The sequence below is a fragment of the Zosterops lateralis genome (assembly GCF_965231275.1).
Source record: "Zosterops lateralis genome assembly, chromosome: 2".
NCBI classification, from domain to species: Eukaryota; Metazoa; Chordata; class Aves; order Passeriformes; family Zosteropidae; genus Zosterops; species Zosterops lateralis.
The window spans coordinates 88,891,650-88,907,852 of NC_139763.1; the positions used below are offsets into that span (position 1 = coordinate 88,891,650).

The window sequence follows — 16,203 nt, forward strand, 5'->3', positions numbered from 1 at the left end:
GCACAGGTGACAGCAGTGTCTTCCATGAACACTGTTCATGCCATTGAACAGACATGCAGAAAATGCAGCACACAGCAGTGACACCCTGACATGCCACTGCCAGCACCCTGCACTGTCACCATGCTGGTTCCCAGCTCAGCACCATCAGACACCCTCAGTGTTGGGAGGGTTGGTCCATCCTCTGCCCTTCCCTGCTCTCCCCTCACTGGCTCTCAGGAGCAAACCTCAGAGCTCTCTCACCACACCAACAAGCAAAACACGTGGGCTGTGCTCAGCCCACAATCCCTGTGTGCTCTCCTGCTCCTGCCTGAGCTCAGAGGCACACGGCTGCTCAGCAGGGACACCCTGGACAGCTGCTCTCACACCATTTGTTTGACGTCCCATTATGCTTCATTCTTCCTACATCAGAGATGCCAAAGCCGTCCCTGTGCTGTTTCCCTCCCTCTTGAAATGCATCTTCCCTCCAAAGCTCTCTTTCCATAGAATTAAATCAAGGAGTTACCAGTTTGTTAGGATGTGTGTGGAAATCAAAGAGAGAAAGCTGACAAAAATATTGGAAGGTACATCATAGGGTCAGTCTTCATGAAGACATTCCTGTCTGCAACTGACCAGCTAATTGACTATTGTCATATGGATATAATTATCTATGATACTCATTTCATACACAGTATACTAAATCCCTATGATCTTCTGGATGATTATAATGCTTAAATCGCTCCACACACACAAAAGAAAAAGATGATAATCCTCATTGCAGGAGAAATTTGAAAATATCTGATGCAGAAAAAAGCTACCTCAGCATTAGAAGAGGCCTTTGCAACTATGGCTCGTAAACCCTGGAGAGAACACAATGCAAGAAAGGGAGCCATTAAAGCATCAGATAGAAAAAGCAAATCTAGGCATGTAAAGCAGGATATCACCAACACCGGAGCAGAAACCCACATTTGTGAACACCACAATCCACCTGCTCCATAATCCTTCCAGTGCATATCCTTTCACCAAAATCAAACCTATGTAACTGAATCTTGACCCAATTTGCATGCTTACACAAATCAGCTGAGACATCAACACCAAAACAACATGTAAAATAGTAGAAATATTAAATGACATTAGGGTACTTCTGTCCCTCAGATAAATAGGTGAGCATTGCCCATAACAGCACACAGGAGCCTGCAGTGCCAGGCAAATCTGAAGCTTTCTGGTGCCCAGGTGAAGTTGAGTAATACCTCTGAGCTCTTGAGTTACAATGCTGCCATCTTTTGCTTTCCTTTGTCTATCAATTGCTGTAATTGAATCCCTGGCAGGAATTCTAGGAACTGGAATTATCTTGGCTACCTGTTCACTGAGCTGCATTAGGAGCAAAACATGGTCCTCATATGATATGATCATGATCTCACTGAGTTCATCTAGATTAATTTTGCACTCCTGGACTACACTGGGATTCCTAATGGCTATATTTTATGAACCATTCTTTGATACAGAAAAATTGCTGACAACGGCCAAGATAATTTTTGCATTTCTGAACTACTCCAGCCTCTGGTTTGGTGGCTGGCTAAGTGTCTTCTATTGTATCAAGGTTGCCAGTTTTACACAGTCTTTCTTCATCTGCCTGAAGCAAAGAATTGCCAGGTTGGTGCCCTGGATGCTGCTCACATCATGGCTCTGCTCCATCATAGCTGCAATTCCCTTTGCCTGGGATGACTACGGGGTAGAGGAAAACTTCACAGCTCCTTCACCAATGACAAACTCTTCAGCAATGAGAAGCACAAGGAAAGACAATTTGGGTGTATTAATTCTCTCTAATGCTGGTATAGGTATGCCTTTAATGCTGTCTGTTGTTTCAAATATCCTGCTGATTCGGTCTCTGTGGATACACACCAGACGGATGCAAAATAATGCAAGTGGCTTCAGGGATCCCAGCTTAGAGGCCCATATCAGTGTCATCAAGTCAGTCTGTTCCTTCCTCATCCTTTACATTATATATTTTATTTGTGTGCTCGTCATTGTACTGAAAGTTTTTCCATCTTTAAGCAGTGGAGAACTGATCTGTATAGTCTTAATGGCTGCCTGTCCTACAGGACACACCTTGGTCTTAATTTGGAGCAATCCAAAATTTCGAGAGATGCCAGCTAGGATTTGGCACCACATTAACTGTCATGTCAGAACTGCATCCATGTAAAAGAAAATGGCTGAGTCTGGGCTCTGTGTTTGAGATCCAAATGAACTCAGGTGATGTCATCAGATCTATGAAATATAAGGATTCTGGAAAGCCCATATTAAGCCCTTGATCTGTAGTCATGAGTAAGCCAGAAATTTGCTTTACTTAGTTTTTAGTCTTGTTATGAAAACTTGCATAAATTGTCTACTATCTGTGGTACTTTCTTTGGAAATCACCACAGATTCTCTAACACAGCAGAAAGACTGTGCTGACTGGCCAAGGCTGACTAGAATGTAATGTCTCAACATGCTTTAAGTTACAATTCATAATACAAGTAGAACCGACCAGGTTAAGCAAAGGCATGGTCACATTCTGTGAATATAAGGCTTGAATGATGGTTCTCATTACTAAAAGCTCCTAATGAGGATGCCAAGGAATTCTTCTCTAATAGTTTCAAAATATCTCATTGATCATTTTTGACTCTGGTTGAACTGTATAAAAACATTTGTGGATTCTAAGGATGTCTACAAGATGCCAGTATGGTTCAGGAAAGAATGACGTGGCGTTTGGGATTTCCTCCTTTTTCTGAAAGAGTGATCTGTGTCACTGCATTATTGTTCTATCAGAACTGGAGCTTTGTGACCTTTTTCAGCTGCACTGGGATCTTAAACACCTTTACAGGCATTGACACAGAAACATATGTGACTTCAGCCTTGTGTTCACTAAGCCCATCCTGATTCAATGTATCTGGTGTGGATGTTGTCAATCTGTATGAAGCAATGTACCTGTAATTGATCTGAGTCTGTGTATGAATTGTATTCTTTTAAACTTTAAAAAAATACCAAGTCAAAGGATAATTTGTGTTGGAGTGTTCCTTCCACTCATGACAGAAAGTGTGGCACAGGTGACAGCAGTGTCTTCCATGAACACTGTTCATGCCATTGAACAGACATGCAGAAAATGCAGCACACGGCAGTGACACCCTGACATGCCACTGCCAGCACCCTGCATTGTCACCATGCTGGTTCCCAGCTCAGCACCATCAGACACCCTCAGTGTTGGGAGGGTTGGTCCATCCTCTGCCCTTCCCTGCTCTCCCCTCACCGGCCCTCAGGAGCAAACCTCAGAGCTCTCTCACCACACCAACAAGCCAAACTCGTGGGCTGTGCTCAGCCCACAATCCCTGTGTGCTCTCCTGCTCCTGGCTGAGCTCAGAGGCTCACGGCTGCTCAGCAGGGACACCCTGAACAGCTGCTCTCACACCATTTGGCTGATGTCCCATTATTCCACATTCCTCCTACATCAGAGATTCCAAAGCGATCCCTGTGCTCTTTTCCTGCCTCTTGAAATATATCTTCCCTCCAAAGCTCTCTTTCCATAGAATTAAAACAAGGAGTTCCCAGTTCGTTATTATGTATTTGGAAATCTAAGAGGGGAAGCTGAGAGAATGTGTTGATTCAGCACAGATGTCAGGGAGCAATTTGTAATTTCCTTTGAAACTGACATACAAATTAGCCAGTTAGGTACAGGTATACAACACCTCTGGGTTACACAGCCTTAAAAGCTAGAAGGAAGGCTGGGATCACTCTCTCTCTTTCCGCCTCCGCAGGAGATAAGGCAATCCCGCTCTCTCCTTTGGAGGCGGCCAGGATGGACTTCCAGCCCGGGCCTGGGCCTTTCACGGGGGGCTCGCCTGGCCCGGTGATTCCTGGGCCGGGGGAGTGGATGATGTGCCCCCGGCCCAGATCAGTTTTTTAGCAGCTGTGAAACCCCCTTCCGCTCCCTCTGTGGGCAGGGAGCTGGCCCGAGGCCTGGCCCCTTTCCCCCAGCCTGGGGAGCAGAGCCTGCAGCCGCTCCGAGCTGGGCCCACCCTGAAGGAGACCGAGGGGTGGGGGCAAGGAGCCTTCCATCAGCCGGGCTGCTCTGAGATCTGCTGGCCTGACTTTCTTCTCCCATTCCCGAGGCTTTTGGAAATCCTGGCTAATGCCAGGTGGAGATCACATGACCACCACGTGCCTGAGCAAACTTCAACTCTTTCCTGCCAGCAGATGAAACTTCCAGGGCAGTAGCTCTTCCTGGAGTGAGGACGGACAAAGTGATTGAACATAAAGAAGACTTAGCAATAACAATCAGGTGGAGAGAGTGAGAAAGGGATTAATTAGAGGAAGGATGAAGGAGTTGCCTGCTGGCTGGACTCTCTTGTTTGAGCTATGGAAATGAGCTCTATAGGTAGACTGCCCTTTAAATCATGGAAAAAAATATGCATTTGGGGAGATGGTTTGTGGATTTTAGAGCAAAGGTGTCTGCTATGGACTGAATAATATTGCATTAGAATCTGTGATTCTTGTGGTCCCATGAGATGCCTGAACAGAGAGAGAAGAGATGAGAAGCTCCTGCACCAGTGAAAGAAGTGAGAAGACATCTCTGTTCCTTGAGATGAAGAATCCTTTGCCTTTGAAGTTGCTTATATTTAAAAGGTGATACCCCAGATGCCTGAGTTCCATAACCCACGAGCAACTTGGGAAACTGCTAATGGGAGGAGACCACATGGAAGCAAGTTTCCCCAGGCACCTGTTTCTGTGACAGTTCCAACCCGCAAGAGAACTGTTCTAGGTTGTCAGTGGGTAAAAATTCCATGGTCAACTAAGAGACTCCTCTCCTAAAGGACTGATGAAAGACTATATTTAAATGGTGAAACTAACTGAAAATCACAGGTTTTGTCTCTATATTGTTTGTAGAAAAGAGAACACTTGGGGAGGAGGAGAACGGCTTTGAAAGTTTCATTTTTTTTTCTCATTTTCTTTCTCTCTTTTCCCTTACTGCGTGTTAATAAACAATCTGTTTCCCCTTAAGTTGGGCTCGTTTTGCCTTTTTATCCCAAAATCCTACCTCCCAGTTGGCAAACAAAATTCGGCGAACATGAAACCACCACATAAATGGTGACTCAGACAAGTGAACCAAACCCACTACACAGAAATATCGGAAGGTACATCATAGGGTCAGTCTTCTTGAAGACATTCCTGTCTGCGACTGACCAGCTAATTAATTCTTCTCATATGGATAAAATTATTTATGATACTCATTTCATACACAGTATACTAAATCCCTATGATCTTCTGGATGATTATAATGCTTAAATCGCTCCACACACACAAAAGAAAAAGATGATAATCCTCTTTGCAGGAGAAATTTCAAAACATCTGATAAGGAAAAGAGTTACCCCAGAATTAGAAGAGGCCATGGCAACTATGGCTCGTAAACCCTGGAGAGAACACAATGCAAGAAAGGGAGCCATTAAGGCCTCAGATAGAAAAAGCAAATCTAGGCATGTAAAGCAGGATATCACCAACACCGGAGTGGAAACCCACATTTGTAAACACCACAATCCACCTGCTCCATAACCCTTCCAGTGCATATCCTTTCACCAAAATGAAACCTATGTAATTGAATCTGGACCCAATTTGCATGCTCAGACAAATCAGCTGAGACATCAACACCAAAACAACATGTAAAATAGTAGAAATATTAAATGACATTAGGGTACTTCTGGCCCTGAGATAAATAGGTGAGAAGGCGCCTGTAACAGCTCTTTGGGATCGGCAGTGTCTGGCAAAACTGAGGCTTTCAGGAGCCTAGAAGAAGCCAAGTAATACTTTCAAGGCTTGTGCTGCAATGGTCACATCTTCTGCTCTTCTGTTTTTATCAATTGCTATAATTGAATCCCTGACAGGAATTCTAGGAAATGGAATTATCTTGGCTACCTGTTCATCGAGCTGCATTAAGACCAAAACATTGCCCCCATATGATATGATTGTGATCTCGCTGAGTTCATCCAGATTCATTTTGCGCTTCTGGAATATACTGGATTTGCTCATTAATATTTTGAAGAAATGCTCCAATTGTGAAGAAAACATATTAGGAGTTTCCAATAGAGTGTATACATTTTTAAACTGCTCTGGTCTCTGGTTTGGAGCCTGGCTAAGTGTCTTCTATTGCATCAAGGTTGCCAGTTTTACACAGTCTTTCTTCATCTGCCTGAAGCAAGGAATTACCAGGCTGGTGCCCTGGATGCTGCTCACATCATGGCTCTGCTCCATCATAGCTGCAATTCCCTTCGCCTGGGATGACTACAGGGTAGAGGAAAACTTCACAGCTCCTTCATCCAAGACAAACTCTTCAGCAATGAGAACCACAAGGAAAAACAGTTTGGGTGTATTAATTCTCTCTAGTGCTGGTATGGGTATGCCTTTAATACTGTCTGTTGTTTCAAGTATCCTGCTGATTCGGTCTCTGTGGATACACACCAGACGGATGCAAAATAATGCAAGTGGCTTCAGGGATCCCAACTTAGAGGCCCATATCAGTGCCATCAAGTCAGTCTGTTACTTCCTCATCCTTTCCGTTATATATTTTATTTGTTTGCTTCTCCTCTTGTACAGTGATTTTTTGCCTTTAAGTAATGAGGAATCTATCTGTGTAGCTGTATTAGCTGCTTGTCCTACAGGACACACCTTGGTCTTAATTTGGAGCAATCCAAAATTTCGAGAGCTGCCAGCTAGGATTTGGCACCACATTAACTGTCATGTCAGAACTGCATCCATGTAAAAGAAAAAGGCTGAGTCTGGGCTCTGTGTTTGTGATCCAAATGAACTAAGGTGAAGTAATCAGAACTTTGAAATATAATAGATTCCGGAAAGCGCATATTAAACCCTTGATCTGTAGTCATGAAGAAGGTGGGAATATGCTTTACTTAGTTGTTAGTCTTGATATGAAAACTTGCATAAATTGTCTACTATCTGTGGTACTTTCCTTGGAAATCACCAAATACTCTAATACAGCAGAAAAACTGGGCCAAGGCTGACTAGAATGTAATCTCTCGGCATGCTTTAAGTTACAATTCATAATACATTTAGAACAGACCAGGTTAAGCACAGGTATGGTCACATTCTGTGAAGATAAGGCTTGAATGGTGGTTCTCATTACTAAATCTCCTAATGAGGATGCCAAGGAATTCTCTAATAGTTTCAAAATATCTCATTGATCATTTTTGACTCTGGTTGAACTGTATAAAAATATTTGTTGATTCTAAGGATGTCTACAAGATGCCAGTATGGTTCAGGAAAGAATGACATGGCATTTGGAGTTTCCTCCTCTTGCTGAAAGAGTGATCTGTGTCACTGCATTATTGTTCTATCAGAACTGGAGGTTCATGACCCTTTTCAGCTGCACTGGGATCTTAAACACCTTTACAGGCATTGACACAGAAACATTTGTGACTTCAGCCTTGTGTTCACTAAGCCCATCCTGATTCAATGTATCTGGTGTGGATGTTGTCAATCTGTGTGAAGCAATGTACCTGTAATTGATCTGAGTCTGTGTATGAATTGTATTCTTTTAAACTTTAAAAAAATACCAAGCCAAAGGATAATTTGTGTTGGAGTGTTCCTTCCACTCATGAGAGAAAGTGTGGCACAGGTGACAGCAGTGTCTTCCATGAACACTGTTCATGCCATTGAACAGACATGCAGAAAATGCAGCACACGGCAGTGACACCCTGACATGCCACTGCCAGCACCCTGCATTGTCACCATGCTGGTTCCCAGCTCAGCACCATCAGACACCCTCAGTGTTGGGAGGGTTGGTCCATCCTCTGCCCTTCCCTGCTCTCCCCTCACCGGCCCTCAGGTGCAAACCTCAGAGCTCTCTCACCACACCAACAAGCAAAACACGTGGGCTGTGCTCAGCCCACAATCCCTGTGTGCTCTCCTGCTCCTGGCTGAGCTCAGAGGCACACGGCTGCTCAGCAGGGACACCCTGAACAGCTGCTCTCACACCATTTGGTTGATGTCCCATTATTCCACTTTCCTCCTGCACCAGAGATGCCAAAGCGGTCCCTGTGCTGTTTCCCTCCCTCTTGAAATGCATCTTCCCTCCAAAGCTCTCTTTCCATAGAATTAAATCAAGGAGTTACCAGTTTGTTAGGATGTGTGTGGAAATCAAAGAGAGAAAGCTGACAAAAATATTGGAAGGTACATCATAGGGTCAGTCTTCTTGAAGACATTCCTGTCTGCAACTGACCAGTTAATTAACTCTTGTCATATGGATAAAATTATCTATGATACTCATTTCATACACAGTATACTAAATCCCTATGATCTTCTGGATGATTATAATGCTTAAATCGCTCCACACACACAAAAGAAGAAGATGATAATCCTCATTGCAGGAGAAATTTGAAAATATCTGATGCAGAAAAAAGCTACCTCAGCATTAGAAGAGGCCTTTGCAACTATGGCTCGTAAACCCTGGAGAGAACACAATGCAAGAAAGGGAGCCATTAAAGCATCAGATAGAAAAGCAACTCTAGGCATGTAAAGCAGGATTTCACCAACACCGGAGTGGAAAACCACATTTGTGAACACCACAGTTCACCTGCTCCATAACCCTTCCAGTGCATATCCTTTCACCAAAATCAAACCTATGTAACTGAATCTTGACCCAATTTGCATGCTTACACAAATCAGCTGAGACATCAACACCAAAACAACATGTAAAATAGTAGAAATATTAAATGACATTAGGGTACTTCTGGCCCTGAGATAAATAGGTGAGCATTGCCCATAACAGCACATAGGGGCTTGCAGTGCCAGGCAAATCTGCAGCTTTCTGGTGCCCAGGTGAAGTTGATTAATAACTCTGAGCTCTTGAGTTACAATGCTGCCATCTTTTGCTCTTGTTTGTCTATCAATTGCTATAATTGAATCCCTGGCAGGAATTCTAGGAACTGGAATTATCTTGGCTACCTGCTCATGGAGCTGCATTAGGAGCAAAACATGGTCCCCATATGATATGATCATGATCTCACTGAGTTCATCTAGATTAATTTTGCATTCCTGGACTACACTGGGTTTCCTAATGGCTATATTTTATGAACCATTCTTTGATACAGAAAAATTGTTCACAGCTACAAAGATAATTTTTGCAATTCTGAACTACTCCAGCCTCTGGTTTGGTGGCTGGCTAAGTGTCTTCTATTGTATCAAGGTTGCCAGTTTTACACAGTCTTTCTTCATCTGCCTGAAGCAAGGAATTGCCAGGTTGGTGCCCTGGATGCTGCTCACATCATGGCTCTGCTCCATCATAGCTGCAATTCCATTCGCCTGGGATAACTACGGGGTACCGGAAAACTTCACGGCTCCTTCATCCAAGACAAACTCTTCAGCAATGAGAAGCACAAGGAAAGACAATTTGGGTGTATTAATTCTCTCTAGTGCTGGTATAGGTATGCCTTTAATGCTATCTGTTGTTTCAAGTATCCTGCTGATTCGGTCTCTGTGGATACACACCAGACGGATGCAAAATAATGCAAGTGGCTTCAGGGATCCCAGCTTAGAGGCCCATATCAGTGCCATCAAGTCAGTCTGTTCCTTCCTCATCCTTTACATTATATATTTTATTTGTGTGCTCGTCATTGTACTCAAAGTTTTTCCATCTTTAAGCAATGGAGAACTGATCTGTATAGTTTTAATGGCTGCCTGTCCTACAGGACACACCTTGGTCTTAATTTGGAGCAATCCAAAATTTCGAGAGCTGCCAGCTAGGATTTGGCACCACATTAACTCTCATGTCAGAACTGCATCCATGTAAAAGACAAAGGCTGAGTCTGGGCTCTGTGTTTGAGATCCAAATGAACTAAGGTGATGTCATCAGATCTATGAAATATAAGAGATTCTGGAAAGCGTATATTAAACCCTTGATATGTAGTCATGAAGAAGGTGGGAATATGCTTTACTTAGTTGTTAGTCTTGATATGAAAACTTGCATAAATTGTCTACTATCTGTGGTACTTTCTTTGGAAATCACCACAGATTCTCTAATACAGCAGAAAAACTGGGCCAAGGCTGACTAGAATGTAATGTCTCAACGTGCTTTAAGTTACAATTCATAATACAAGTAGAACCGACCAGGTTAAGCAAAGGCATGGTCACATTCTGTGAATATAAGGCTTGAATGATGGTTCTCATTACTACAAGCTCCTAATGAAGATGCCAAGAAATTCTTCTCTAATAGTTTCAAAATATCTCATTGATCATTTTTGACTCTGGTTGAACTGTATAAATATATTTGTTGATTCTAAGGATGTCCATAAGATTCCAGTATGGTTCAGGAAAGAATGACATGGCCTTTGGAGTTTCCTCCTCTTGCTGAAAGAGTGATCTGTGTCCCTGCATTATTGTTCTATCAGAACTGGAGGTTCATGACCCTTTTCAGCTGCACTGGGATCTTAAACACCTTTACAGGCATTGACACAGAAACATTTGTGACTTCAGCCTTGTGTTCACTAAGCCCATCCTGATTCAATGTATCTGGTGTGGATGTTGTCAATCTGTATGAAGCAATGTACCTGTAATTGATCTGAGTCTGTGTATGAATTGTATTCTTTTAAACTTTAAAAAAATACCAAGTCAAAGGATAATTTGTGTTGGAGTGTTCCTTCCACTCATGACAGAAAGTGTGGCACAGGTGACAGCAGTGTCTTCCATGAACACTGTTCATGCCATTGAACAGACATGCAGAAAATGCAGCACACGGCAGTGACACCCTGACATGCCACTGCCAGCACCCTGCATTGTCACCATGCTGGTTCCCAGCTCAGCACCATCAGACACCCTCAGTGTTGGGAGGGTTGGTCCATCCTCTGCCCTTCCCTGCTCTCCCCTCACCGGCCCTCAGGAGCAAAGCTCAGAGCTCTCTCACCACACCACCAAGCCAAACACGTGGGCTGTGCTCAGCCCACAATCCCTGTGTGCTCTCCTGCTCCTGGCTGAGCTCAGAGGCACACGGCTGCTCAGCAGGGACACCCTGAACAGCTGCGCTCACACCATTTGGTTGATGTCCCATTATTCCACTTTCCTCATGCTCCAGAGATATCAAAGCAGATCCTGTACTGTTTTCCTGCCTCTTGAAGTGCATCTTCCCTCCAAAAGTTTCTTTCCATAGAATTAAATCAAGTAGTTACCAGTTCATGAGCATGCATTTGGGGATCTAAGATGGAAAGCTGACCAACATGTTGGAAAACACCTCATATGGTCAGTCTTCCAGAAGACCTCTCCATCTGTAATTGACCAGCTAATTAACTATTGTCATATGAATACAAATATCTGTAACATGCATTTTATACACCATGTACTATATCCCTGTCTTCTGCAGGATAAATTATAACATAAGTTTGATAAGGGGTTTTTTCTGAAAAAGTAAATAACAACCCCTGTATTAGTAGGGAAATTACAGGTTTTGGGGTTAAGGTCCTCTGAAGACATGCATCTTGTCTAAGAGTAGGCATTTTCTCTTTTGTCCCTTCTGTTTGTATATCAATGGTGTTTTTTTCCCCCCACCTTAAACCTACCAGTCTGCAACCTGAAGAACCTTTGAAAGTCATGGCACCAGATCCTTCCAAAACATCTGAACTATTTCCCGACACACTAATGCCACATATACTGCTCAATTCAACTCTGCTACAGTGAACCAAATCAAGAAACAAACAAAATTCAAAGCTCTTCCTGCTCTAACATTTCTTGAAGGACATCATTCAAATCATCTGCTCCTGTAGAATTGTGCTTCTCTTTGCACTGAAGATCCAGGAAAAGATCACTACATTTTCTTTGATGCTCACATGTAGCATAAAACAGTGAGGCTGGCAAAACTAGTTCCCATTAAAAACCCCTTCCCAGATAATTGGTTTTTAATGATTAAAAAAACTATCAATGAGAGGAAAAAAGACAACGATTCCCACATTTTTTTTTTCTAAATCACAGTGTTTTCCAAGTAAAAAATAATTATTTGATTAGAGTCCTTAGCTCAAGGTAAGAAATGCAAATATCTACATGAGAGATAACTACAGGATCCTTCTCTGATTTGCGTTCCCATAAGCACGCCTGGCATTTTCATAATGGAAGTTCTAGATGGCATGTGATGGACTCAATTTTCCATGCCAATCAAACATGATTTTAAGAAACAGCAAGCCTTGTGCCAGGCCGTCCTGCTTTTCTGTGTATGTTGGGACATGGGAAGACAAAAAATATTAATGGCCTTTCTGGTGAAATTAAGGCCTTGCTTTTGAGGGCTTGGCTGCTTCGATTCAGAACCAGTTTCCACAGTGCAAATGACTGAGCTTTTAGCAAATTGCTGAGTGAAGCCTCAGTGGGACTTGGCCCCCTCTACATTCAGGAGCTGCTTCTAAGTTGGGTGCTCACCCTTGAGCTCTGCCTGAGCTGTTCTGCAGCTTTGCCTGGGCCTTTCCATTTGCTAGCTCCCCTGGATACTGATCCTGGCCTGCAGACTGGAATGACTGCTGTGTTCCTGGGCATGTCTTATCACTCTGGATATGTCTGGCAATCCCTGGATTTGTGGCTTTCCCTAATTGTTTTTGCAGAGCTTATCTGCTATCCTTGACCATATGTGGTTAGACTGCAGGCCTGACAGTGCCATACTGTCTTTGCCTTGTCTTGTATGGATTCCTTCAAGCTGAGGAAAAGAATTTATTGCCAATCATTAACAGTGTAGAGGAGAGAGAGAGAGAGAGAGAGAGAGAGAGAGAGAAAGAAAGAAAGAAAGAAAGAAAGAAAGAAAGAAAGAAAGAAAGAAAGAAAGAAAGAAAGAAAGAGAGAGAGAGAGAAAGAGAGAAAGAAAGAGAGAAAGAAAGAAAGAGAGAGAGAAAGAGAGAAAGAGAAAAAGAGAGAAAGAAAGAAAGAAAGAAAGAAAGAAAGAAAGAAAGAAAGAAAGAAAGAAAGAGAGAAAGAGAGAGAAAGAAAGAAAGAAAGAAAGAAAGAAAGAAAGAAAGAAAGAGAGAGAGAGAGAAAGAGAGAGAGAAAGAAAGAAAGAAAGAAAGAAAGAGAGAGAGAAAGAAAGAAAGAAAGAAAGAAAGAAAGAAAGAGAGAGAAAGAGAGAGAGAGAGAGAAAGAAAGAAAGAAAGAAAGAAAGAAAGAAAGAAAGAAAGAAAGAAAGAAAGAGAAAGAGAGAGAGAGAGAGAGAAAGAAAGAAAGAAAGAAAGAAAGAAAGAAAGAAAGAAAGAAAGAAAGAAAGAAAGAAAGAAAGAAAGAAAGAAAGAGAAAGAGAGAGAGAGAGAGAAAGAAAGAAAGAAAGAAAGAAAGAAAGAAAGAAAGAAAGAAAGAAAGAAAGAAAGAAAGAAAGAAAGAAAGAAAGAAAGAAAGAAAGAAAGAAAGAAAGAAAGAAAGAAAGAAAGAAAGAAAGAAAGAAAGAAAGAAAGAAAGAAAGAAAGAAAGAAAGAAAGAAAGAAAGAAAGAAAGAAAGATCTTTTCCCCTCATCCCTGCCTCTTCACTCTTCTATCTCCTCTCTTCCTGAGCAGGGCAGGGGAACAGAGAATGAGGATGCAGAGAGGATCCTCTCCACAGGGTCCAATCATCCAGGAACAAACTGCTTCAGCATGGGATCCTCACAGGCTGCAGCTTCCTTCATGGCACAACCACCTGCTGCCAGAGGGGCTCTGCTCAGGCTGCAGTGTGGTGTGCCAGGGCCTGCAGGGTCACAGTCTACATCAGCATGGTCCTCTCCAGGGAAAGCACGGGAATGTCTGTTTTGGTGCCTGGAGTATCTTGTCCCCTCTCTTTCTACACTGACCTGGCTGACTGCAAGGCTGTTTCTCTCACATATTCTCTCTGTCCTCTCTCTCACAGCTGCTGTGCACTGGTCTTTGTCCTTCCTTAACTGCGTTGTTGCAGAGATGTGACCAGCATCACTGGTGGGCAGAGCCTTGGCCAATGGTGGGTCCCTTTTGGGGTAACTGGGACTGGTTCTGTGTGACACAGGAGCAACTCCTGGTCCCTTCTCACACGAACCACCTCTGCAGTCTCCTCTGTACCAAAACCTTGCCCATAAACCCCACACATGCCACACAGACATTTGCTGGTTAGCTCATGGCACGAGGCTCACACTGAATGGGGTTTTGAGTTGCCTGGTCTACAGGAAGGTGTCCCTGCCTATTGCAGGGGGTTGAAACTGTATGGTCTTTAAGGTCCCTTTCAACCCAAACCATTCTGTGATTCAATGATTCAATGAGTGAGCTCAAAAGAGCTGAAATTAAAAGAGCTGAATTTAACAAGTTGAATTTAAAGAGCAGCTACACAGTTTTCTTTTACTAAAGGCAAGTGCTCTGTATTCGATGACTCTTTTCGACTGGAAGTGTCTGTCAAAAGCACACTACAGAGCAGTTCCTGTCAAAAAACCAAACGTCCTTTTTCTATTCCTTCAAGGTGAAAGGGAAATTCTAACAGTGGATGAGAAAGTAACTGCTTTTCAAAAGATTTTTGTGCCAAAAATTATGTAAGTGTGACAACTACAAAAACTCTCATACAGGTACACTAGCAAAACGTGGAAGCGTCATATTCTAATTGATTTTTAAAACTTCCGAAGGAAGAGCTTCTGTGAGTTTTGAATCCATTTCTTAAACATATAAAACCAGAACAATATTTGATTGGTTTGAAAGTTTTGACATCAGAGAATTTGGATTTTTACAGCTGAATTTCAACAAAGGGCTTTGCAGATGTGGTAGTGGGAAAGCCATTCAGAGCCAGTATCAAAAGAAACTGCATGTAGAGCCAGACCTTTGAATCACTGTGTCACAAAGTGAGAAACAGATCTTAGATCCAGTCTAAGAAAGTAATGAAGCATATCAGATCACACTGCTCTCACTAAAAAAAATTACTAATATTTTTATTGAAAACAGAAAAAGAATTTATACTAATACTAAAATAAATTGATTTTTTAAATATTGTTTATTTGATCTTGAATTATCTCATTCTTTATTTTGATGAGTTTTATAATAATTTGTATCTATACCTAACATACACATACAATGGTATATGTATGAAATATATAAACAAATATACATGTATCTGAGGTGAATGCTCACAAAGTTTTACTCCTACAAATGCGCAATAATCAAAAAGGTTTGATCTCTGCCTTAGGCAGTCACAGATTACCTTAAGCATTGGGAAATTCAGACTACCCAAAGAAACAACCTTGAAAATGTCTTAAAATTTCTCATTTGATCACTGCCCACAGATTCTTACTGTAATACTGACAGCTACTTGTGTCACAGTATGTATAAGAGCCTTTGTGTGTTTCCTTCTGTGTTTTGGACTACAGATAAAACATGAGTCCCAAAGTTTTTCAATGAACCCAAGCATCTCCACTCACGTGTTTCTTTTCAGATGTGGAAAGTGTTTGAATTCAGTTCTTTTAGCAAGAATAGCTGAATTTTAAAGGAATGTGTGTTCCATATGGGAGCAAAACTGGTTCAATTAATAGTTGCATCATTGCTCCTGTATGTAATGTAATGTATATTGCCAGATCTTAAATTCCTTAGGCAATTCCTGCATTTTTTAGGAGATTTGTGAAAAATGGGCAAGTGAAGTACTCTGGTAAATTGATTTTCCTTTTCTCTGTGCTTATCTTCCCACAGATTTTTTTGTTCTCTTTTGGGACACTCCAAGCAAGCATGCAATGATAAGTATAATGATTAAAAATATCCATACACAAAAAGAAAAGTGTGAAAATCCTCCCTGCATCAGCAATTTGAAAATACCTGATAAAGCCAAGAGCTGCCCCTAGATAAGAAGATGCTATGGCAAGTATTTGTCATAATCTCAGAAGGCATAAGACAGGGAGAGATTAGGGTATCAGATATAAAAAAAACAAATCTAGACATGTAAAGCAGGACATCAGACACTGCAGTGCAAGCCCACATTTGTAAACACCACAGTTTTCCTGCTCCATAACCCTTCCAATGCAAATTGCTTCACCGTTGCAATGCAAACTCTTTGCCCAAAATGAAAACACTGTCATTGAATCTTGACCCAATTTGCATGCTTAGACAAATCAGCTGAGACATCAGCACCCCAAAAAACATGCAAAATAGAAGAAATATTAAATGACATTAGGGTACATCCGCCCCTGAGATAAATAGGTGAGCATTGGCCACAACAGTTCCATGGGACTGGCGGAGCCTGGCAAATCTGAGGCTTTC

General features: G+C 42.1%; 3 protein-coding genes across 3 annotated transcripts; all 3 read left to right on the plus strand.

Annotated features, from left to right (window-relative positions):
* Nucleotides 1-1,246: 1,246 nt before the first annotated feature.
* Nucleotides 1,247-2,179, plus strand: LOC310922167 (taste receptor type 2 member 40-like; the record flags this gene model as incomplete). Its single annotated transcript, XM_083882573.1, has 1 exon — nucleotides 1,247-2,179. One exon carries the CDS (start codon nucleotides 1,247-1,249, stop codon nucleotides 2,177-2,179), a length of 933 nt encoding a protein of 310 aa, XP_083738699.1.
* Nucleotides 2,180-5,830: 3,651 nt separating this feature from the next.
* On the plus strand, nucleotides 5,831-6,763 carry LOC310922171 (taste receptor type 2 member 40-like; the record flags this gene model as incomplete). Its single annotated transcript, XM_083882586.1, has 1 exon — nucleotides 5,831-6,763. One exon carries the CDS (start codon nucleotides 5,831-5,833, stop codon nucleotides 6,761-6,763), a length of 933 nt encoding a protein of 310 aa, XP_083738712.1.
* A 2,109-nt stretch (nucleotides 6,764-8,872) lies between these two features.
* On the plus strand, nucleotides 8,873-9,805 carry LOC310906040 (taste receptor type 2 member 40-like; the record flags this gene model as incomplete). The annotated part of the gene is made up of 1 exon (XM_083855009.1): nucleotides 8,873-9,805. The coding sequence occupies one exon, from the start codon at nucleotides 8,873-8,875 to the stop codon at nucleotides 9,803-9,805; it is 933 nt and encodes a 310-aa protein (XP_083711135.1).
* Between the last annotated feature and the right edge of the window lie 6,398 nt (nucleotides 9,806-16,203).